This window comes from Crassostrea angulata, chromosome 2 (assembly GCF_025612915.1).
Source record: "Crassostrea angulata isolate pt1a10 chromosome 2, ASM2561291v2, whole genome shotgun sequence".
NCBI classification, from domain to species: Eukaryota; Metazoa; Mollusca; class Bivalvia; order Ostreida; family Ostreidae; genus Magallana; species Magallana angulata.
In genome coordinates this window covers 49,678,165-49,703,808 of record NC_069112.1, presented here as the reverse complement: position 1 = coordinate 49,703,808, position 25,644 = coordinate 49,678,165, and the positions used below count along the sequence as shown (strand labels likewise).

The following is a 25,644-nucleotide window of genomic DNA, read 5'->3' as shown; positions in this document are numbered from 1 at the left end:
TAGCCTGGTAATGCGCCCTAATTTTTTTTGCCATCAACAGGTTTAAATGCTAGTAAAGAAAAATTATTGTCGCATGTGTCTCTATAATACATTAATAAAATAGAAGAAAAGATATTTATTAATGTCACTGAAGAGGAGCGATATATGTTTTAAACAAGTCCCCCAAACCATTATAAAATCAAATGAAAACCTCAAGGTACAAATGTATACATATGTATCATTTTTATTATTTCTCTTATTCTGGGTAGGGGGTAAAAAGAATGATAGTAACTTGAAATCAGGAAAAATCCCCTGTATATTTATCAAATTATGCATGATGCTAAAATAAGAGGATTTCTACTCTCGATCGGGATCGGCTAACAACAATTCGGTATACCTCGGCTCATTCACTATTAATAACCGAGGTGTTCCGAGTGACAAAATAAAATGGACGAAGAAGAAAATGTAAATATTGGCAAATCGAAGAGAAAATGACATTTCAACAAATATATGTGTAATGTGGTCCACACATATAATTTCCTGATTACATGTATCAGATTTAGTTTAAAGGACATTGAAAGAATCGATTCCAACTCTGATAAAAGAAGTACAGGAAGTAGGTAGAAATTTTGTTGAGATAATGGATAACTCAAGTTTAATTATTTTGTCAAATTGAAAAGTGAAATTAGAAATAATTACTCTGATAAAATGTTGATTGATGTTGGTTGATGATGTGTGGCCATAAATCGTCAATCCTTTGTTTCAGATAACTCGCCATGCCAGTAAAGAAGAAAGATTTGTATGTTGCCAAATCATTGAAGGCGCTTAATGATTTAGCTGCCCTGCCAGCCAAAATGACAACCAATCCAAAAATGTATGTATTATCTAGTGATTACTTTTTACTCTATGCTGTTCCATTTTAATTACTTGTTGTATTTAGTTGATCAGTTCTGGTTAGATCTATAGCAGACCTACTTTCACAATGCCAAGGCATTGCGACGGATTTTATGTGTATGAAAATATCTAACGACAGTTTGAATTTTTACTACTAAAAACATTATATAATGCAACAGTGATCCATGATGCATTATACGAAGTGACATACTATGAGATTCTTGAATTTTTTTTAGACTGATAAATTCCGCTCAGAAGATTCACAAGGAGGCGGAGTTAAATGAGTCGCTAGGAGATGATGAGAAGGCCTACATCCTGTACATGAAGTACTTCAATGTCGTTACGCTGGCCCGAAAACTACCCGACTACAAAAAACAAAAGGTTGTAGACAACTCTGGTCATCATCTATGCAATATGATTTCCTGAAAAGTCTTAACTTGATTTTCAAATGTGAATCCATGATTTTGTTAATTGTATAAACTCAGGAAATTCTCGATGGCTCAAATGTTGATCACTTGGAGTTCTTGATAACTGGTTGATAATTGACATTGGTAATGTTTACAGTAAGACTGGTTTTAAAATGAATAACATTGACATTCCTACGATAATTTTGAAACACAGTGAAAATAAGAAATGATTATGAGATGAAGCTGTCACACAAACTTCGAGTCAGCTATAAAGATGAGAAACTGCATGCAGAATAGCACCATCAATAATTTTATATTTATTTTAAAAATTATGTTCTTAAATGATCCATGTTTGATACAATTAAATTGTCTTTGCTACAACAAATGCTTAATATGATATTTGTCATACATAAAATGATATACAGAATTATCATGAAATTATATTTAAATTAATTTTTAAAAACATCCAGGTACTGGTATATGAATATTCACCTGTAAAATACACACCGATAGTACCATTTTGAAGCATGTGTGAAAGATTAGTACTTGAATGAATGTACTTATTATGAAATCCAGTCATACTAATTTAAAACCCCTCAGTCAACCCAAAAAGTTTCGAACCCGTGAAAACTCAAACTCTTGATCTCGGGAAGTTTATCCCTGGTCATGTGGATTTTGAGGTTTCGAGACTTACCGTACCTGTGTAACATATGCATAGTAAAGCACTACATTGAAACATGAACACATTGGACATAAATATCTCAAGGCTTCAATCACGAAGCCTTATCCATGCTTACAATATATTTTCCTGTCGTTTTCAATCTCCATTTTTTTCTAGATGTTTTTTTCTTGTGAAAAAAAATGTGCTATCTTAACTGAACCAGAGTGGTTAGCTGATCAACATGGTGAATGGTTTATATTTATTATTTACAGGATTACTATGATAGCTTGATTGGACAGAAGAATTTACTGAAGTCCATTGACAAAGCGGAGGAGTTATCCGCTAGCCTGAAAGACAGGTACAGATAAAGTATTCAGTTACATTAATTTCACATCTATCAGTTCATTTGTATGAAATTTTTTGCTGACTTCACAATGGTTTGCGCAAAAATACCCCTATCAATCCGCATGACATGACAGATAAATTTTTTGCAATTTTTTGTTATTTATGAGGACATAATTTCTGTACTATGCAGTATGTAACATACAAAAATGTACATGATTTTGAGCTACTGTTGGAGATTGGGGTTCTTTTTAGGATAGAGACCCCTTATGTTGCATGGTATTGCATTCAATAGACAATGTAGGTCTGTTGTTTGACTTTTGAGAAATTTATTTATAAACTGGCGATATACATTGTTATATTGCTATGAGTGACCATATCTTTTTGACAGGTATGAGTTGGCCGAGGCAGAAGAGGTGGCCAGTAAGTTATCTCCCTTGGAGGATAAAAGTGCACCCAAAGAGGAGCCAGTCAAAACCCCAGAGACCGAGAAACAGTCCGAGGAGAAGAAGACAGACGGTCCAGGTAGGTAGAGACGAGTTATACACATCATGTACATTAACGTAACAAAGGCGAGCACAAATTTCTTGTGAGAGCTCCTATATTCTGTTCATGCTTAAGTTTTTTTTCACTGTATTTGCATGATAGGACCTTTCTGTTATGCACAGAACTTTAAATAATTTGATATTATGTACTGAGAAAAAAAAAGTAATGTTTAAATGAACACAAATGAATAACTAAAGATTCAGAATTTATTCCATTCAATTAAACCCACATTTTAACATCCCAGGGTTATGTGTTTTGTCAATCTATGATTTTCCAGCTGAGCCAGCACCGGTGGCAGAGAGTAAGATAACTCCTACACAGCTGTACAGTCTGCTCAACGAGAAGGACACGAGTCTCATCGTCATGGACGTTCGACTGACCTCACAGTACGCCGAGTCCCACATCAAACACGAGGCCTGTATCAGTGTCCCGTCAGAGACCATTAAACCAGGGTAAGGGCCCCGGGGCCATCATCCAATGAGTCACTCTGTTCTGTTGTGTCATTTAGAGGGGCTGGAGGTCATGACCTTCATTGTAATGTTTACTACTGAAAAATAAATGGAACTTTTCGAATTACAGTTTTAAGTTATAGCTTATTGGTAGAGGAGTGATGTTGAATTTTTGAAGTTGGATCTGATGGGCACCAACAAATAAACTTCAAAAAACTATATTGTTGTGTATCATGTTTGAATCACATATTGTGTATCAGAGACTGGAGTTAAAATTGTTTTGTCTCTGTTTATCTTTTATAAATAATGTAACTTCACAATAAGTAAAAGAAAAATTTTCATTCCAAATTAGTACTACAGTTTGTTTTTAACTGAATTTGTTGCAGATCAACAGTGACCTACATAGAGCAGAATCTGTCGGACGAATCCAAGATTCTATGGAAGAAACGAGGTCAAGTGGACCATATTGTACTACTGGACTGGAACTCCACCCTCAGTCAGGTTACCATAGCAACACCCCTCCGTACACTGAAGGATGCTCTATTTAAGGTATGCCAAGAACAAGTAAATCTTGTACTGGTAATTTTTTTTAAGAAGATTGTAGCAACATTATAAAAAAATGTCTTTATTGTTCTTATAAATATCAAAGGATTTTCTTTGCATAAGCTTTTTACAAAATGTAGATGTTCAGATCTAGAGCAAGTTATTTATTGCAACGTTTGTAAATTATGAAAAAAATGTGATGTTAAAGGATAATAATGAAGCCTTTATAAATCCCTGAGATCACCCTCGGTCTGTTGTTTCAGTATGATTCCACCGTCATCATCAAGAGTGAGCCACTGATACTAGAGGGAGGGTACGACCAGTGGTTAATGTGTTACCCCCAGCTCACCACAAACTCCAGGGTCACTAACCCCAACCAGGAGGGACCAGTCTCCTCAGCACCATCATGTAAGTAGAATAGTCACTGACAACCTGTAATGAGGATTGTTGAGTTAAAAGTTCTACCACACAATGTGGCATTTCCTTCCCCCAGTTTTCTGTCTCATTGATGACAAATTTTGTGTATGTAGTTGTTTATGATTAATAAATTAAATTTTAATGATAAGGAAGACATTGATAATTATTTGATAATTGACTGTGTATTTTTCAGTGGACTTTGATTACCCTGACTTTGATGAAGATTTCTCTCCAACACCCAAACCTGTCAAGGCCACACCTGATCTGCTGAAGCCCTATGACCCGCTGGGCCTGACTAACAGTGTAGCCGATCTACCTAAGCCCACAGCTCCAGCGGCTGGGAGTCTAGGCCAGCCGGGCATTCCTTCTGTGGACAGATCCACAAAACCTAAACCATCCCCCGCAAACAGCAGCGTGAACCCTCCACGCAACGCTTCAGTGAACTCTCTGACGGAAGCTAAATCTGTGTCAATAGAATCTAAAAATAACTTGGTGGCTGAAGCCCAGAGGAAGGAGCAGGAGAGGAGGAATGAGGAAGTGGAGAGGAGGAGAAAGGAGGAGGAGCTACAGGCACAGACAGAAAAGGACAAGGAGGCAGAGGAACAGGAGGCAAAGAGGATGAAACTACAGAGGGAGATTCAGGTAATGTATTATGTACATGACAAAGATTCTCGATAATGTTAGGGACAGATATAACACAGGGAGATTCGGGTAATGTGATGGACCCACCAGACAGATTACAGAGAGGGATTTTAAATCATACTTTTTCACATTTATATTGTTTTCTGGCGTTTATGTTCTTTAAATGTATATTTTTCACAATTCAGCATTTTCACTCAGATTTCAGCTGATATGAATTTTCTGTGGAATACTTATCACTGCTGTTTATCACTGAATCATGCTGTAAATACTCTATGTTATTCCAATGTTATAATGTTATAATGAGTTCAATTGCTTTCCAGGAGTTGGAGAGGTTAAAAATGGAGCAGGCACGAGATGTGGCGGAGCTAATGAGAAAGAAAAAGGCTATAATGGAGGAGAAAACAACAGACACACAGACAAAGGCAGTGGAGGATGATAGGTGAGTGAGGTTAAATTTCTGAGGCAGATACGGAGGTGAATGGTGTCAAGGTGTAAAAATATTTGGAACATTATGGGTCATGCCATCTTTTAAATATTTAAAAAAAAAAAGAATGTTAATTAAATATATGATCCATTTGTATGCAATAATTTAAAAAATATTGTCATCGTCAATTAAGTTGTGTTTTAAAGTTTGTGTGACAATACTGACTCAGTAATTTGACTTGACACAATAATTACTATTTATTTATCATAATGAGTTGTAAATGAGTTGCATTGATGGCTTGTAGGAAGAAAGAATTGGAGAGGCTTGATGAAGAAGAGAAGAAGAAGCGAAAAAAGCAGGAAGAAATGGAGCAGGAGAAGCAGCGAAGACTGGAGGAAGTGGAGAGACTGAGGCAGGAGAGAAAGCGAAGGGAAGAGGAGGAGGCTGAAAAAAAGGTGTGGGGTCATAACATAACAATAGCAGAACCAGTGTGTAGACCTTGTGGTAATGGTTCCATAGATGTAGCATCTTATTGATGTACATGTACATGTGACCAAAATAGAGGTAAAAAGTTTTCAGCTGTAAGAATCCATTCCTTGAAGTTATCTTTACAGTTACCGCATTATGGTCTGAGATTTGAAATGGTAGCATATCCCTTAATATCAAGAAGATAGCTTAGAACTGTTTCTCATGATGTTCTGTACCTGTAGATATCATTAGAAACGGAAATACCTAATTTGATGTCATTTATGAAAGTTGAGCTGCTTTGTGAAACAATATGTACTCCACACAGTGAAAAGATGCTCTGTTTTATGTACAGATCTTTTTACCAGACATGAATTATTCTGATCTAATCTATGGATTAATTGTAAGATATGCATACTATTTTTGTCCAGGCTTTGGAATCAGCCCGAGAGAATGCCAAACTTGAGGATGAGCGACGCACACAGGAACTGAGGCGCGCTGAGGAGGAGGCAAAGAGGCTTCGTGAGGAAGAAGCTAGGCGAGAGGCACAGAAGAAGGCAGAGGCAGATAGACTGGCAGCTCAGGGTAAAAAGGAGGAAGAGGAGCGAAGAGAGGCAGAGAGGAAGAGACAAGAAGAAGAGAAGAGGAAAGAGGAGGTAACTCCTACTAAATCTTTAGCACATGACATTGTCAAGATAAATGTTAGCGATATGAAGACTAAATATAATAATTTAACTTAATGTTTGAGTTTATGTATTTGTGTAGGAAAGATCAAGACAAGAACAAATCGCAAAGAAGGCAGAGGAAGAGAAATTGGAGAAAGAGAAACTAGAGAGAGAAAAGGCTGAGAGGGCCAGAAGAGAGGCTGAGGAGAAACTGCGTCGACTTAACTGTAAGTATAGCTCCATCTAGAAATTGTGTCCACTTAAATGTCAGTATAAGCGGAAGCTATGTCCACCTTAACCATTAAGTGTATAAGTACCTCAAAACATCAACTTGGGTACCAAGATACATGTACAGTCGTTCAATGCAGAATTACCTGTAGCTCAAAAGAGAAACTATCTGGACTGGAGTCTAAGTATAGTAATAGGGGGGCTTCAGAGAGAAATGAGAGCAGTCTGAAGATCACTCATCTGTTAGTTTAGCTAGGTTGTAATGTGGGATTATCTCCTTATCATATTTTACGATATTGTTCTATGAAAATCATGCATTGACTGTTGTATGTTACATTAGCAGCATCTTTATGAAGGATTGTCTCTCCATAACATTATACAAATTGATATATGTTGTATGTAACAGTATCGGAGTCCCAGCCGTCCAAACCAAGAACCATCCCCTCCCCTAACCTACCCACTGGCTGGGAAAAGAGACTGGACCCCAACACGCGGCGGTACTACTACATCAACCACAACAAGGGCACCACCCAGTGGGAGCCACCGGTCACTCAAACAGGTCAGTCACAGAGGAACCTCTCACGGTTTTTTGGTGAATAGTTGACTCAAACATGCATACATGTACATTGTGTAGAAATCAGCGCTCTGAATCTGTGAGCTTTGATTAAGAAATAATTTAGCCTAGGCAAATAGATCAAGCTTGTTGAAGTTTTTTTTCAGTATCTAGAAAACCATGAAGATCATGTTATCATAAGAGAACAGAATGTATTTTATTTCTTGTCAATTTTGTGTGATTTGAAAGTGTTCTTGAAAATACTCTATGTTTTGGGATTATGTATTGAATCAACAGGTCTCCCACCTGGACAGTTGTCTGTAACCAAACTAAAGGATGAACCATCAACACCAAAGAGAGGCTTGACACGCTCAAATTCCTCCCCAAACATCGCCAAGATGTTGTTTGATGAAGAGCAGGCTCCAAAAACTCTCCCGGTCATCAACAGAGCGGCCAAACCTCAGCCACGGTAAATACAGACTAAAATAGATATACATACAGCATAGACAAAATATCATATACATTGAACCTATTTATTGGTTAAGGAAAAAAGCAAGCAAAGCATTTCATGAGCTAAAGAGCAGTAGTGTATTCGGGTCCCTTGACTTACAAGGGTGAGGCTCATACAGGATATGGTTTGATTGACTGATACACAAACTGAACCTTACAGTGTATATTGCTTGTTTTCAGTATTGACCAGCCCCAACCAAAGCCAAGGAAGGCAGTACACAGGGAGCTGAACCCTGTCTATGGAAATGTGGTAAGTCCCCGACCAGGGGAGGGGACCACTCAGATAGATAGATACTGGTACTAAGAAAAAGTAACCCCTATAGTGTCTTACTTGCAACCAAAACAGATTTTCCACTTTCTCATAAAAAACCCACAAAAATAATGTTTAAAATGATTCAGGGCATATATCCTTCTTTGAACAACAAAATCATGATTCAGAAAAGATACTTAAACTTTCCATGAAAAAGAAATTTTGATGATTCAGAAGCATTCCACCTTGAATATTCAACTTGTACATTTTCAAGAAGTTTCCTTTGTATGTCGTAGTGGTCAGAGTAACAAGTACCGGTAAAGGTGTAATGCAGGTTTTTCAATATTTATCATTGAGGTCTACTTCTGTGTGATCCTGACAGATTTTGGTCTTCTTTCTAGGGACGGGCACTCACAGGTCTCCGTAACCTTGGTAACACCTGCTACATGAATTCCACCATTCAGTGCTTGAACAACACCTCCCCACTGGCCACCTACTTCCTGACCGACATGTACCTGTATGACATCAACAGGTAAAAATCTGCAATGTGAACTTGTATTACACCAACAGGTAAAAATCTGCCATAAATATGTACCTGTAAGATTAACAGGTAAAAGTCTACAATATGTACATATCTGACATTAACAGGTAAAAGTCTATGATATGCACATATCTGACATTAACAGGTAAAAGTCTACGATATGCACATATCTGACATTAACAGGTAAAAGTCTACGATATGCACATATCGGACATTAACAGGTAAAAGTCTACGATATGCACATATCTGACATTAACAGGTAAAAGTCTACGATATGCACATATCTGACATTAACAGGTAAAAGTCTACGATATGTACATATCTGACATTAACAGGTAAAAGTGCAATATGTACTTGTATGATTTCAATAAGTAAAAGTCTGCAAGTAAAGTGAAGGGATGTGATATTTTTATAGGGTTCTCAGATGTTGCATATGATTACTGCATCAAAGCAAAACATGCTACCAGTATATATAAAAAACTGAAGATTCATAATTAAAATCTACTATGTGAAATAAAATAAATGCATTTGATCGTATTAAAAAAAATAATAACCGTTTAAGATTTGAAAACCTACAAAATTGAGCCATAAAATGCAATTAAGTTTATGTGTAATTTTATTGTTTTTTTTTTTCAAAAGGGAAACTGTCACATTATGTTGTTTCATTGTTGGATGTTTTTTACAGAGAGAGTCAGCTGGGTTACTATGGAGAGATAGCGGACGACTTCTCGGTCATCATCAGGGCCCTGTGGTCAGGACAGTATAAGTGTATCACCCCCAGGGACTTCAAGGTATTAAAGAACCCCCTCCCAACACTGAGGAGTTATAGTTTTATAATTCCTGATGAATAGATCATTTAAATGATACAGTGATTACATGATCTTGTCAGCCAATCAGTCACTGATTATACATGGTTTAAGGCAGATATATAAACCGTAAGTGATGATCTTTGTTTTACAGTATGTGGTGGGGAAACACAACCCTGATTTCGCGGGGACCAGTCAACAGGACAGCCATGATTTCTTGACCTTCCTGATGGACGGGCTTCACGAAGGACTGAACAGGGTAAGTGTCAGAGTGATAACTCACCCCCAGTCATGGCATACTGTGGAATCATTTAAATTCGTGGAAACTTATTATCGTGTGAGTTTTTTGCTTATTCGTGGGAATGTAATTTCGTGGATGCTTTGATTTTCAATTTCAATTTCAGTAGGAAAACTAACCCTTTCAGAATTTGTTTTCATGGAGGATGTAAATTTGTGGGATAGGGCTACTGTTGAATACCATGAAAATTGAGCCACATTGAATTTTAATGATTCCACAGTGTACAGTTACAGTAACTGTTGTCTTATTTATGACTCAATTCTCCCACATTTTTGTGCTTACAGTAACTCTTAAGTGAATATTTAATTATATCTCTCTATGTAAAAGAATTACATGTGCATGCTTCTTTGTCCCAGTCTTACAACGCCAAGTAAATGTCCTACTTTGTTGTCCCTTCCATCTGTCCTTCCAATGTTCACAAAGGACATTTTCATGTTTCAAACTCCACATATGTACCAGTACTTATCAGTAAGTAGCTGTTGGTCTCAAGGTTTTTTTTATCCGAGACATTTTCCTGTAAAGATATTCATCTTTCAAGCTCAGTTTGTCTTTAGATGAGATGAAAAGATAGATGCATTTTATTGTACAGGTAAAGAAGCGACCAGAGATCCCTGAGCAGGACAATGACAAGATGGGGGACAGCCAGGCAGCCGAGTTGGCATGGAAACACCACCAGTTATGTAACGAGTCCATCATTGTCGAACTGTTCCAGGTTTGGTCTAGTGATTCTCTCACAGCTTTGATTCAAGAACACTTTTTCATTACAAAATCTATATCAACAATTAATGATACATGTACCTACTAGGATTTTTGCCTGGCTAGCATTTATTACAAATGTATTCTACAGTGTGTTGAATTATACTTGCCTTTATTTTTTATGTAATAGAAGATTGATGTTGGACACTACAAAATCCCTGTTCACAATTTTAATGAGACCTATATTATAAAATTTGGGTGGCTAATGTTTGTTTACCGTATACTTTAGAAGTGCAATGTATTGAATTATGTGTGCCCATATGTTATGTATAATTATAGTTATTTTAGGAGATTGACGTGGATTTGTTTTGTTTACAGGGACAGTTGAAGTCGACCTTGATGTGTCTACACTGTCAGAAGATGTCGGTCAACTTCCAGGCATTCATGTTCCTTACCCTCCCCATACCCCCCTCATCCAGATGTAGTCTTGGGGTAAGGGTGTTTAACTTGCTTATTACATTGATTTATTGTTTTAATATGTTGATTTTTGGGTCCAAATTGCTTTTAGACCTTTCTCTAAACAATTTATGATATTATATAAGAAATGGGAGACACAAAATTGTTTTCTACCAATTACAGCTACCATAGAGACATACCTGTCATTTGAACTTAATTCATTAATCTTCCACAGGTTAATACACTGTAAGAACATGTATACTTATTATGTGCATTTTATTTGTAATCTATCTGGATTGTTTTCAAAGGATGAAAGAAAAAGTTATTATATTAAGGTAGTTTTTTTTCAATTACAAGTATATAAAAAGATTTTGAGGGATAATGATAGCAAAGAGTAAATGAATTTGGTACTGATAGTCTTATTTTCAACCCCCCCCCCCCCAATAATAAAAAAAATATAAAAAAATAAAAAATCTCTATTACAAAGATATATAATATGGTCCATTGACATGACATAATTTGTGTCATTTGTTTACAGGAGTGTCTTAAGTTATTCCTGAAGGAGGAGAGGTTGACAGGAAGCAGTAGGTGGCGCTGTCCTCGCTGTAAGGTGGATCGTGATGCGGTCAAGAAAATCGACATCTGGAGACTTCCCAGAATTCTCCTGATAGGACTCAACAGGTCAGTGCCAGAATTCCATCACTCAGATATACAGTTCTTATTCTGAACATGTATATTCCGAACATAAATTGTCGGAATCAATAGAGCAACAGGATAATTAAATCACCGTGCAATTATGATAAAATGTCATTCCAAACATTGGTCCCAGTTTGAATTTGACCAAGAGGTGGTTATCTGGATTATTGGTGTTAGGATTACTGTAGCGCTAATGTACCAGACTGACTCATGTCTATTGTAATTGTGTACCTTGTAAACACTATTATCTACTGACAACAATTAGTACACCGATAGTCAAAATCCAATACTTTTCCATAATAGTACACTGTTTGTTGTCATGTTCAAAATATGTTGAAATAAAATATCATTGAATTTGTATTTATTTTCTAAAAATTTAATGATAAGTGAGCAAGGGTCAAGTATAGTAATAAAATATAGTATATGTATAGAATGTCAGGAAAATATCCATGTTATTTATGCCAAGTATACAAACTACAAAACATTGACCTTGACCCTTAATACCAGCAGCAGTATTTTGTGATGTATATGTACATGTGCATGCATTGCAGGTTTGTGTACAAGGGACAGTGGAGAGAGAAGATCAACAGCTATGTGGATTTTCCGACCCGGAACCTGGATCTCAATCCGTACCTGGAGGGTCCAAAGTCCATCAAGTCCTCCTACAGACTCTACGCCACTTCTGTAAGTTTTCAGACAAAGAGGGTTTTTTTTGCCCTTTTTTAAAATAATTATTTTTAAAAAGTGGGTATTTGGCATTATATAAATAGTGCCTGTTTGGGAGGGTAACAGTTGAAATTGACACCCCGAGAAAACCATTGTCAACTGACGCGAAGCAAACAGGCACTATTTATTTTGTTATACTGAATGTCTTAATTTTTAAGAAAATTTTACTGCCTTTATATAGGAATTACGTGAATTCTACAGCAAACCGTACGCGCATAATTTTCGCGCATGTAACATTTTTTAATGTTACCCGTTGCTAACGCTGAGGGTAATAGAAAATATTATTAACTGCGTCTTAACCAATCAGATTTCAGTATTTAACATGAAAGTATAACAATACAATTTGGCAACTTATTGATTATTTTTTCGTAAGTTTATGCAAAATTATTCTTATCTCAAACTGTCAAGTGTCTGGGGCGTTTCCAATTGTACAATATTATTAATAGAAAATTATATATAATGGCAATGATGTTTATTTTGATGAGTTGCAAAGTCTATTTCAAAATGTGTTTGCATTTTCATAAATATAAATTAATATTTTGATGAAAAGAACATGTCATTGAAGGCAGTTAATCAAAGGTTCATGATGATAACTTTTTCATAGCATATAGAAAGTAATAATCAACTACCGGTAATATTGGCTTTTAACATTTGTTAAATAATTAATCGCTGTTCTTTTATTTGATTTCAGAACCACTCCGGAACTTTGGATGGGGGACATTGTAAGTATTTTTTATGTTGTATTCGATGTATCTACATAAATTGTGTTCATGATGTACAGTTATAAGTGTCATATTTTTAAAAATGCTGAAAAATTATATTTTGTCAAATTTTTTATACCGGTAAGTCGTAACAATATATCTGTAATTACCCAGTTACAAGAGAAAATGCAGTACATTGTAAATGCCATTGCTTTTTTGTGTACATTTGATGTACATGCATTACAAAAACTATCCAGGTTTACATTAGTCAGTAGTCAAGTATAGAATGCTGTTGGGTTTTTTTCAGACACTGCGTACTGTCGTAACCCGTGCACAGAGAAATGGTTTAAGTACGACGACGACCACGTGTCCGAGATGAAAGAGTCTGACGTCAGGGTCAGTATTTATATACCCGATTTATATTAAATTTTCATCCTTTATCAGGTAATCAAAGTTAGAATTTGTCAATATGAAACTATTTGTTTTATTATATGAATATAAAACCAAGATAAAAAAAATTTGGTAATACACATACATATTATCTTCTGTTTTTTATTTGCAATGGAATGAAATTGATTATGATCTGTCATTACCTTGAAAATAACTAATTATAGATCTGGAGTACCACATCTGTCTGATTATTTCATTGATAGGATGCAATAACTGGAAGAAATTTTTACTGATATCATGTAACTCATGGAATTATTTTACTAAAACTACCATAAACAAATTTAATGTGCAATTTAAAAGAAAAAAAAATGGGTTTAACAACAGTTTGATTATTTCTTTTGCTTGCGTGTAATAAAAAAAAGGGATATTTTCATTGACTTGTGTACATGTAATAATTAACAGTGTTATACATTTCATTGTAATGTAATTACTTTTTATTACAGTCCTCCTTGGCCTATGTCCTTTATTACACGTCAGTGGAGATGCTACCACCCAATTTCAGACAACATTTCTGAGTCACCACCAAGAATAGAAACTGTCATCAAATCAAAATCAACTTCATAGAGTGAACGTCGGCTGAAACAATTATCATATCATCAAATTGTTTAAAGTTGACCAAATCTTTTGAATATCATCAGGTTGATTCCTTTGGCATTTCCACATGCGACTGGTTATATGTACAATATTTTGTCTGACTAAATCATGTCACAAGATACATTTATGTGTACCGTAGTTTCAAGTGGTGAATTTTTTCATCAATTTACAATTTGTGCAATCATTCCATCCCACCAGATAGTTGGAACCTACCAGTACAAGAGAACATGTATGTCTACATGTATATCAGGAGAAAGTCTCCAACCAAAGATATTCAGGATTGACTGCAATCATCCATGAAGGTGGAGTGTTGGGGTCTCCAGGTCTTTCATGAAAGACATCCATTTGTTATTAATCTGGAGTGGGAAACCAATTCAGACTTGAAAAAATTGGATAAAGAAGCACTCCTCCCCCAACCACACCCAGATTTGTACATATGATAATAATTAATCTAGTCAGACTAAGCGAATGACTGTGTACTTAAATACAAAATGACCTGAAGTTCATTGAAGAACAAATATTTATACAGGTATATTTAACTGTATACAGTAAAACACGCTTATAACGAAGTCCCAGGGACGGCCAACTTAACTTCCTTATAAGCGTAATTCGTTATATCCGTCAAGTTTACAACATGAAATAGAGACTTGGGGAATGAAATTCACTTCGCTGTAAGCGTCAATTCATTATAAGCGTGTTCGCTATAACCGTGTTTTACTGTAACTAACATATCATTTGTGGTGGGTTCTGGGTCTTTCTTAAAGTAACGATTAAATGTGCGCCATGTTTCCATGTAGACTTCATTTGCTTATTATGTCTCCCCTTTCAAAGGGGAGACATATTGTTTTTGTCGACTTTCTTATTCTTCTTATTCTTATTCTTCTTCTTCTTATTCTTCTTCATCCATATTTGTCCAAGCCGTAACTTAAATACCCTTTGACATTAAGACTTCAAACTTGGAACATAGGTAGATGGTATTGAGAAGGAGTGCACGCCACCAAAAGTTTTGACCTTGACCTATTTTGTTCTTCAAGGTCAAGCATTTCATAAAAAATATTGTCTGGACCATAACACAAGACTCCTTTAACATACAGACTTTAAACTTGTATCATAGATAGATGGTATATAACCTAGTTGAACCTCACCAACATTTTTTACCTTGACCTATTTTTTTTATTTCAAGGTCATATTAGAAAAAACTTCATTGTTCAACTCCTGAATATACTTTGACAGAAGGACTTCAAACTTTAAACAAAGAACAATAATAATACACGTAGGTGTACTATTGAATAATATTTGACCTTGACCTTGTTTTACTGAAGGTCAAATTAAGAAAAAAAAAATAAAAAATTGTCTGGGTCATAACTTTAATACCCTTTGACATTTAGACTTCAAACTTAGAACATAGGTAGATGGTATTGAGAAGGATTGCACACCACCATAAGTTTTGACCTTGACCTATTTTGTTCTTCAAGGTCAAGCTTTTCATAAAAAATATTGTTCGGACCATAACACAAGACTCCTTTAACACACAGACTTTAAACTTGTATCATAGATAGATGGTATATAAACTAGTTGAACCTTACCAAAATTTTTGACCTTGACCTTAAAATTTTTATTTCAAGGTCAAATTAGGAAAACCTTCATTGTTCAACTCCTGAATATACTTTGATAGAAGGACTTCAAACTTTGAACAAAGAACAATAATAATACACTTAGGGGTACTATTGAATAATATTTGACCTTGACCTTGTTTTACTCAAGGTCAAATTAAGAAAAAAGAAAAAAATAATAAAATTTTGTCTGGGTCATTACTTTAATACCCTTTGACATTCAGACTTCAAACTTGGAACATAGGTAGATAGTATTGAGAAGGAGTGCATGCCACCAAAAGTTGACCTATTTTGTTCTTCAAGGTCAAGCTTTTCATAAAAAATATTGTCTGGACCATAACACAAGACTCCTTTAACATACAGACTTTTAATTTGTATCATAGATAGATGGTATATAACCTAGTTGAACCTTACCAAAATTTTTGACCTTGACCTTAAAATTTTTATTTCAAGGTCAAATTAGATAAAACTTCATTGTTCAACTCCTGAATATACTTTGACAGAAGGACTTCAAACTTTAAACAAAGAACAATAATAATACACTTAGGTGTTTTATTGATTTATATATGACCTTGACCATGTTTTACTCAAGGTCAAATTAAGAAAAGGATGGGTCTGGGTAACATATAGCTGACATTATTCTTTTTCAATTGTTAAAATTGCCCCATATTACAATCCTTGGGGAGAAGGGGAGACATGTGTTTTTTTGTTAAAAAAACAATACCCACTAGTTTTTTTTTTTTTTTGAGTTGATGAGTAAATGTTTTTTGACATGGAGATGTTTTGCATACTTTTCTAGGGTTTTTTGCTTATCAGTCATCCATAGTTGCAGTGAACTACTTTTAAATGTCTTTTAATGCAAGTACCATGTAAACAGGATCATTCATTCAAGTTTAATGAAATATACAAAGCATGAAAGACCCGAGTTACAATGACCCTGGAGATGTACTAGTTGTACTGTACAACAGCGTCGTTCATTGATCAGTAGCTGACCAATCAGAACACAGCACTGTATGTAGAGTATGGCTGTAGCCCCTCTTTCCATAGTTATCAGTCACCTGACATTGGTTGGATAGATAGCTTAGATCACATGATTTGAGACTGAGAGCTCCTGATCCACATTCTCGTTGACAAATCACCAGGCATTGGTTGGACAGATAGATCACAGGGTTTGAGAACTCTGGTTCAACACTCTCAATGACATACATGTAGTGGATAAATTTAATTTGTGGAGTTAAACTTTCATCATTATTGATATGTACAAGTGTACATTAAACCTTTTGCATTTTTAAGGCTAATTCCCCATACATGTAGTGGATAAATTTAATTTGTGGAGTTAAACTTTTATCATTATTGATACACGTACAAATGTACATTAAACCTTTTGCATTTTTAAGGCTAATTCTCCATTTTGTTAAAGTTGAACTGTCCGATCTTGTGCTTGATTTATGATCATTTGTTTTGTATTCAGCTTCACAATGTAAACACAGAATTCTATTTTATTTCCTGACTTATACATGTTATTACTGTGATTCATCATTATCTATGGCTGTGAACATTTGACTTTGACCACTTTTAAAGACGATTGAATTTGGAAGTTATGCATGTACATACCGTACCTGTAAAATGCAAATTGACAGTCATGCATTTATGTGTTAAAACAACATGCATGTAGTAATTTGACAGTCATCAGATTAACTTGACATTGAAGTGTGAATTTGTACATAACTGTGAAATGTACACGCATGAAGGAAAATTTACTTATTTAGATTATACATACTCATGAATGTACATAAACTGATTAAGACCATACATGTACATATTCCTGACAATGATTTTAATAATTTGTCAACAAAGCCTGTACATAAAGCTATATAAGTGTCTATGTACAAAGTATTAATGTTACCTGCTCATTTATCGAGTGTGCTATATTAATGGGATTTTTTTTACTGACATTATTTGTTATTTTATCAGATGTTACATTTTTTTGATTGTTGTAAAGAAGAGAGATGAGATAATAAAACTTCATTCTGCATTGTAAAATTCTATTACTTTCTTCATGCTGGTAGCCTTTTAGTTTGTGAGTTAATTTCTTGACTGAATTTGAATGATACTGAATATTTATTGGATTCAAAGAGGTATAGCGCCTTTTCCCATTATTTCGCTTACACCTGTGTTTGGACAGAAAGTATCTGTTACTAAAAATAGCTTCAGGTACCTAGCTGTCGCAATATGGTTTTCGAAACCTGGATACACTGTACTGATTTTATAATGGTGTCTATAACAACTGATTTGTCATAAATTCGGGAAACTCTGTGTATAACAGTAATTGATATTCTAAACCGTGACAAGTTCAAGCAAAATGCAATGGATCTAATAGTAAATAGAGTACATGTATAGTGTTAATGAAGAGATCTACATATGCTGGGTATGCTCATACCCAGACTGAATTAAACAAGATAATTTTTAAAAAATAACAGAAAAATAGATTCTGTTCATGTTTCAATCTAAGTGAAAAAAAATTTCTACTGATAGTGGATTCGATCCAGTGACCAACAAAATCAAAAAGACCTCCGCGTTACCACTAGGCCACATATCTAACATTTCAGCAGATGCATTTTCAATATTTATCGCTATATACATGATTGTATTAGAAAAGACACTTATTGAAATATTTGTTTAATTTTCAGCACGAAGACCACGTTAAACCAAAACACGTTAAAATGTACATGTGTACTACAATACCTGTAGAACATAATTTTAATCGGATGTCTTTGGTTTACAGTGGTTCAAATAGTCAAATATCCAATTTTTTAATTGTATACTAACTACTTTCCCATATATCCCTAACAAAACCTGAATATTTTAATGATGTCATGTAAGATAATTAAGACTCTTAGAGCATAGTGATAGTGTAATTTGCGTTTCTTTGAATATATTTAAACTAAATATTGTATAATATTGAAAATGTCTGATTTTTGCAAAAGGCTATATTTGAGGCCAAATCGTTTATTAAGTGCGCTATACCTCTTTAAATTTTTCAAAAGAAAATTCTACATTTACTGCTCTCTTTCACACTTGCAAGAATTGGATCTTCCTTCTGTGTAACAGACTGATCAACTACAATGATATACTGATTGTGAGCCAACTCATTGAATTTTTCCTGTTTTTACAAATGTAAGAGTAATTCATGCCCTATTCCCATTTGCTTCTTCACACTTTCATCAATTATGAAATCTAATGTATTCATCAACAATTGTATGTTTTCATAACATGAACATCATTTTCATACAGTACGTCAAAAAAGTAATGAGTTTCACTTTCTCTTTGGCGAATTGAGAATAAATTCATGAGATGAGAAAATTTCATCAACTCTCACCGTCAGTAAGCATGTGAAACATGTATGTGTGACTGGCCTTGAGATTCAAATGATGATACATGTACTTACTTTATCTGTATAATTTAGCTTAGGAGAGATTTAAGATCATGTAAACTGTATCTTTCCAGAAAATTTTATAAAATCCTCGCCATCCAGTAATGTATTTAAAGAAAAATGTTTGCTACCTTCATAACTGCATGAACCAGCCTTTTATTTTCCCCAAAGAAGGTTATATGTTTACATTAAAATATATTGACAATCCAGAGTGTCCAAGGAATGTGTCTTTACACAATTTATGTCATCAAAAATACCCATGCTAGTACTTGGAGTCTTGGACCCAAAAATGCAATTACCATACACAAAACAGTTTTAAGGGTGAAAATTTTAATGAATTTCAACTATTCAAACTTGGGTACATGTTTTTAAAGTCTTCATGTCAACAAATCATGTCCTTGGCAGTGAGTGAACACAACCTTTCTTCAATTGCAATGAGTACACACTTATTCACTTAGTACTAGTCCTCAGCACAGAGTCTTGGTCAGTGATAGCTTGGCAATTCAACGACTATTGTCTGACGATTATCCGACAAATTGGTAAAATTTTACACTTTTGTTAAACAGAGTCCTGATGTTGATGGAGAGCTTTGTAATCCAGTGTTTTGTGTACAAGTACCCCATCTTGTCGTCGGATGGCCACAGAACACAGGGTTAGTCCTCCAGCGAGTTCACTTCTATAGAGTTAATCAGCAACACCACCTGCTGGGTTTTTTGCACTAAAAAACAAAAACAATTGTATGAGTATAAATTGGGTGCTGATGGAATTTTACAAAGAACATTAACTCAACCACGAGGCACACAGTGACATCAAAGCATGAATGTGACTGTCACTGATAGTCACTCACTCACTCAGTACAATTCTATGATAATACACTGAATACAGCACAACAATACATTGATTACAGCATGATAGTACATTGAATATAGCATAGCAATACATTGGATACAGCATAACAATACATTGATTACAGCATAACAATACATTGATTAGGCCAAACAAAAAAATATGTCTGTTTACTGTTACATGCTGAAAAAAAATAGGGTCGGTAGGTAGGATTATTTTTTTATTTTATTATTTTTTTTTTTTTTTACACAACTTCAGAAACGTCACATACCTGAAATTTTTGAGACAACTCGAATATATCCCTTTCTAAGTGACAAATTTTTACGAAAATTGGCATAAACATTGAGGAATCCCAAACAAATAATTAAACAGTAACAATAAGTAATATTGAAAGTTAATTAAATATTTTGTTTACGACGGTAGAAAAACGGAGTACCTGGCGCAGGCATAATCTCGGAGACTAAAAAACTTGAACATCCCATTTCAAAGTGTCCGTAGAATTACAGTTAATGATAAAAGAAATCAAATTAAATATGTTCATGTTAAATATGTTTTGCTATATTTTGCGACTAACTTTTGATTACGTTTAACTAATTTTCGAGGTGAAATATGGATATGGTACAAACATATTTACCAAGCAATAGAAAATATGACAGCGACATTACATTGAATTTTGACCTCAAGACGGCACATCGAATATACATCAAACTTGTGGAAATCTCAGAAGAAGACCTTTAAGGCCACGCAATTCCTTAAACCAAAACTATACGATAACCAGGGATACAGAGCTTCAGTTCATCATATTTTTTTCACTGATTGTTTGACTAGAATTTAGACAAATAGACTAAATATCCAGTACTGTTTACACACTAACTGTTGTCAACAGTTCTAAAATAAAAACAAAATGACTGCAGGATACATTCACAGTAATTTGATTCTAGGGTAAACAGAACTCAAAATAAAAATCAAGAATGAGAGAAAATGTAAATGATGACATCTTGAAATCAAAACAAAAGATGAGAAATAAAAAATAATTCTTATTTCCGGTTGTTTGTAAGGTGTTTAAACACAGGAGCAATGAGAAGCGTTAAAATAACGTTGCGAAAAGTTTGCGGTTGTGTTGGGTCACCGGACGCAGGCACGTTGATCCACTTACCAAAAATGATGTATTCATGCCATGGAAAAGAAACTTTTTACATTGATAAACTTTATTCTGGTTTACATTTTGGTGAAATTTCAAAGGTTTATCTCTTTTCCTAAAAGAATAAGAGTAAATGTCTCAATAATTTCCGAACAACCCTCGCAAACTGATAATACAAAACTGTTTTGCCATTGTGTCATGCTTACTTTTGTTTGCCACATGCACCCCTGTGAATGTTATTGTCATTTAAATTTTAGACCACATGGTTTTATTTGACCCTTTCAGTTTCGTAGTAAAAATCGTGCCTCGTATTTATAGTCTATTTTAGAGAATCTAGGTACTTGTAATCAAATATAAAATCTAGAGGTTTATTGATTTTAAACTTTATCTTCATTAATTGGTGGATAAAATGTGTTCTAGAAATAAATAAGACAATACAAAAAATAGTTTATGTCTGCTGTTGCAACAATTAACATGCTTAGTAGAGATCTCCCCTGGGGATTAATTTTCGATTTGCGCCTGACCTAGCAATAGTATCAATAGAGCAACAGACTATATATTTTTATGCAGAATGTTCCTTGAAAATGGCTCGATATGCTAAGTTTTTATACAAAACAGACACCCATTATTTAAAAAAAAACCATGATATTGCACATCACAAGCATCAAACATGGCCATGATAGAGATGTGCAAAAATGGATTTAAAATGATTTTTGAGGATAATTTTAGGGAAATAAATTTAAGAAATTGATAAGATAACACCACGGATGTCTGGTGTATAATATCGGTTGGATATCGAAATAAAGAAAATCTAGAAAACTCGTTGCCATCCTGTCGCTTCGCTTGCTACGCTCACGAAGCTCACTGGTAGGATTATGCCAGTTTCTCATTTATTTTCAAGAAATTGATAAAATCGCCGACTCCTGTGGTCAAAACTATCCTGCCTCCATGTTGTTTGCCTCGTTCTTCAAAATCGGGAACCTTTTCATTTCCCCCATGTTATCGATCGAACACCTGGATAAATGTCATGTTATTCGGCAATGCCGATATTAACTGCATTTGCTTTATGTGTGCGCATTCTTCAAACTGCAGAGAACATGTGGACGTAGATATTGTCACCATGTTTTTTTTTCACTTTCGATTTCGATTTCAAACGCTTGACCGATTAAGATGAATATAAAAGTTAAACGTACCCACGTGTGACTTCCGGATTTCTAACGATGGATAAAAACAATTAGGGTCGGCGATTAAATATAGGGTCGGTCGGGAAACCGTAAACAAACATATTTTTTTGTTAGGCCTTACAGCATAACAATACACTGATTACAGCATAACAATACATTGATTACAGCATAACAATACACTGATTACAGCATAACAATACATTGAATACAGCATAACAATACACTGATTACAGCATAACAATACATTGAAAACAGCGTAACAATACATTGAATACAGCATAACAATACATTGATTACAGCATAACACTACATTGAATACAGCATAACAATTCACTGAATATAGCATAACAATACACTGAATACAGAATAACAATACACTGAATACAGAATAACAATACACTGAATACAACATAACAATACACTGAATACAACATAAAAATACATTGAATACAGCATAACAATACATTGAATACAGCATAACAATACATTGAATACAGCATAACAATTCAACCAATGCAATTGTGATTTGCTTATAGCTGAGAAACACTGCTTACCTCATTTAATGTATTTATAAATTGTTTAGATTTATGCATTCAGCTTACAAGGTGTTTATGCCTTTAGCAAAAAATTGTTTTGAACAACAATTAAAGGGGCATGGTCACGATTTTGGTAAAATTCTATTTTTCTGTTTTATTACTCACAATGCTTTTATAGGAATGCATGTTTTATGATCAAATGAAATTTGAGAGTCAGTCAAAGAGTTATAAACAAGATACAGGGCTCACAATTCTTTGTCATGTAAACAAGGCTTGTGTCCTGTTTTTGATTACAAAGGTTCAATATACCAGTAAAAAAATTGTTCAAGCTGATTTGTCTATCTTCTTTTTCATTTTAAGCAAAAATAAATTTCAATGTTTAAAACATTCGTTTTAGGTCTAAAACTAGAATTTTGACTTTGACATTCAAAATGTAAACAAAAGCTTTGTTTAAATACATGTAGCAAAGAATTGTAAGCTCTGTAATTCGCTTATAACTCAACAAATGACACTAAAATTTTGGTTGCCTATTAAAAATGCATTACTGAAGCATTGTTAACATTAAAATGGGAAAAATAATTTTTCACCAAAATCGTGACAATGCCCCTTTAAGTATTAAACGGGTCTCTTACTTCTAAGCTTTCTGACACGCCTTCTCCGCACCATCAGGAAAGACAGCACCATGGGGGACAGGGTCTTCTCTATCACTGTGGCCTCAATGTTCACCACTGAGCGACTGAAACAAAGCATATCTCAATAGGGTAGAGTCGGTTTCAAAATCCTTCTATCAGGCCATCTGATAAAATGCTTGTTTGCCCAACCAAAGGATGAAAATTACTTGACCAAAGTTTTGTTTAATAACAATCTGAGCAGAATTTTTTCTCTTAAAATCCAGTTGTTTAGATATCTGTTTTCTATTTGAGTTTCATATAACTTTAGCCTAAAAACAGTACCAGTACACGTATTTCTCTACCTACCATTCAAAAGTTGAACCATCAAGTCAAGCGAGAGATTTTTAATTAGGTGGCCCATTAATAGTGTGTGTATTCATGTAACCACAACATCAGCACTCACCTTAGCAATGGTCTCCCTACCAGGGTAAAATCTTTGCTGCCCACAAGGAGCACCTACAACCAGAATGATGAAAACAAATGTCAATAAATAAAATAGGAACACATATTATTGTCATATAAAATTAAAAATTATGTACTGAAAATAGAATGCATCTTAACTTTTCAGTAAGACTACACCTCCTAAATAAATTGTATCTATCCAACACTAAGACTCCGCCCCTTACCTTCTCCAGCCTGATCCTGGTGCCCACTGAGGGGTAAGAGGATGTTTCCACAACGATGATGTCATTGACCGTGACCTTGCGCTGAAATCCGGCCACGTGAACCACAGCAAACAGCCTGCCCAGGTCCTCCGAGTTTATCTGGGCGTTCACCGCCTCCACTATGTCTGAACAGGTAAAACACCATCAAATGACTTATATGAAAGACACCTATATTTATTTGATTTTATTTATAAATTTTATTAAAAATAATTGTATTACATTGAATGAAAAATGTTTATTATATATACCCCTTGACTTGCTGACATCTGTTGATTGGGACACAGAGACATCGGTCACACTCTGCGATCTAAAATATAGGATGTTTAATTTGGTGAAATGGTAAGTAAATATATATTTGTTTGATCATGTATTACTTGGATATCAACTTAACCACGAGAAAACAGGAGTGACCATTGAACACTGTGACTGCACACATTACACTCATTTCTGATACTTTTCAGGAAATGAAATATTTGAGCAAGGGTTTGAGAAGAACAAAAAATATATATTTTACAGGAAAACAAATGTTCAGTAAGAATTAATTTCCCTACAAGATAAATAGCAAATTCTGTAGAGAAACGATTTTGTAATGTATGTATTAATTGTCAGACTTACTTGTTGGCCTGACAGACAGACTGTAGATGGAAGTATCTCTGTATGCTGTACGACACTGGGGGTCTGGAAAATGCATATCTCCCACAACCTACGGATCTAATGCTATCTACAACAACATTTTCATGGGTTTAAAGTTGAACCAGAGACATATATATGTATATATTATATACAACAGCTGTACAATGTATGTCTCTAGTTGAACATATTGATATTTAAAATCTAACAAATGCTGAAATTAAGATATAAGTAATATCAATGTAATGCTGTCTTGAATATTTTCCCGGGCCAAATGTCTGAAATATACATTCCAACAATACAAAGTCATCACTTGGAGAAAATTCGGAGGGAAACACTGCACCCCCTCCCCATTTTTTTAAAAAAATTCTTTTAATTCTTTTAAAATCTAACATAGGACTTGCAAGCTTATTGTACTACCTGGCGATTTGCTTATAGATGAACAACAATGGGCAACATGTTTAAATAAAGTCTCGCATCTTCTCCATAAATTGACATTCATGTCGATGTTTTTCAATGTGGTTTGTAAACTGGTTCTCATATGTTTTACCAATGTTTACTGGTGGTCGTCTCTTTAAAATTTATTTGTCTGACCGAGGACGGGTCCATTTTTACCGGAACAAGACATTCATAAATTATGCAAAATCCTTAGCGATAAGAAATTGTGGGTTTTTTTGTCAATGGGCTGAGATGGAAGAAGTCAAGAAATATACAAATGTACATTGCACTTAACGAGGTCGAGTCAAATTATATCTACTTCCTTTGTTTATCATCGTTTTATCATTCCTTTACGTCATTACAATCAGTAAACAATAAATTGCTTGCCTGTGTTATTTCTCATTTTGTTCCTTGTTGTTAACTGAGTTTTAATTATTTTCCTCAGTAATATATCAATTTTGTTTTTAATATTTTAAATTTTTGTATGCTCCATATGCGTTGTAGACATGGGTCCTCCTCCTTTTTTAGCTTTAATAACAATTAAAAAA

General features: G+C 34.6%; 2 protein-coding genes across 3 annotated transcripts; one reads left to right on the top strand and one right to left on the bottom strand.

The window, feature by feature from the left end:
• Positions 1-402: 402 nt before the first annotated feature.
• On the top strand, positions 403-17,595 carry LOC128172037 (ubiquitin carboxyl-terminal hydrolase 8-like). Of its 2 annotated transcripts, none has more exons than XM_052837807.1 (26): positions 403-595; positions 746-853; positions 1,110-1,254; positions 2,214-2,299; positions 2,675-2,808; positions 3,107-3,281; positions 3,665-3,827; positions 4,085-4,229; positions 4,432-4,880; positions 5,201-5,319; positions 5,609-5,759; positions 6,201-6,425; positions 6,535-6,661; positions 7,069-7,221; positions 7,513-7,684; positions 7,906-7,975; positions 8,377-8,507; positions 9,202-9,307; positions 9,477-9,581; positions 10,210-10,332; positions 10,695-10,808; positions 11,311-11,453; positions 12,020-12,152; positions 12,886-12,916; positions 13,203-13,291; positions 13,789-17,595. In XM_052837807.1, exons 2-26 carry the CDS (start codon positions 756-758, stop codon positions 13,858-13,860), a joined length of 3,459 nt encoding a protein of 1,152 aa, XP_052693767.1. In that variant the 5' UTR covers positions 403-595; positions 746-755; the 3' UTR covers positions 13,861-17,595. The 2 variants fall into 2 exon arrangements, with proteins under 2 accessions (XP_052693767.1, XP_052693768.1); XM_052837808.1 differs by having other exon boundaries at positions 403-599.
• Positions 17,596-19,298: 1,703 nt separating this feature from the next.
• Positions 19,299-25,202, bottom strand: LOC128172038 (39S ribosomal protein L21, mitochondrial-like). The gene is made up of 7 exons (XM_052837809.1): positions 25,079-25,202; positions 24,644-24,749; positions 24,277-24,335; positions 23,990-24,153; positions 23,767-23,819; positions 23,325-23,428; positions 19,299-19,703 (listed from the first exon to the last, which is right to left on the bottom strand). Exons 1-7 carry the CDS (start codon positions 25,197-25,199, stop codon positions 19,639-19,641), a joined length of 672 nt encoding a protein of 223 aa, XP_052693769.1. The 5' UTR covers positions 25,200-25,202; the 3' UTR covers positions 19,299-19,638.
• Positions 25,203-25,644: the final 442 nt, after the last annotated feature.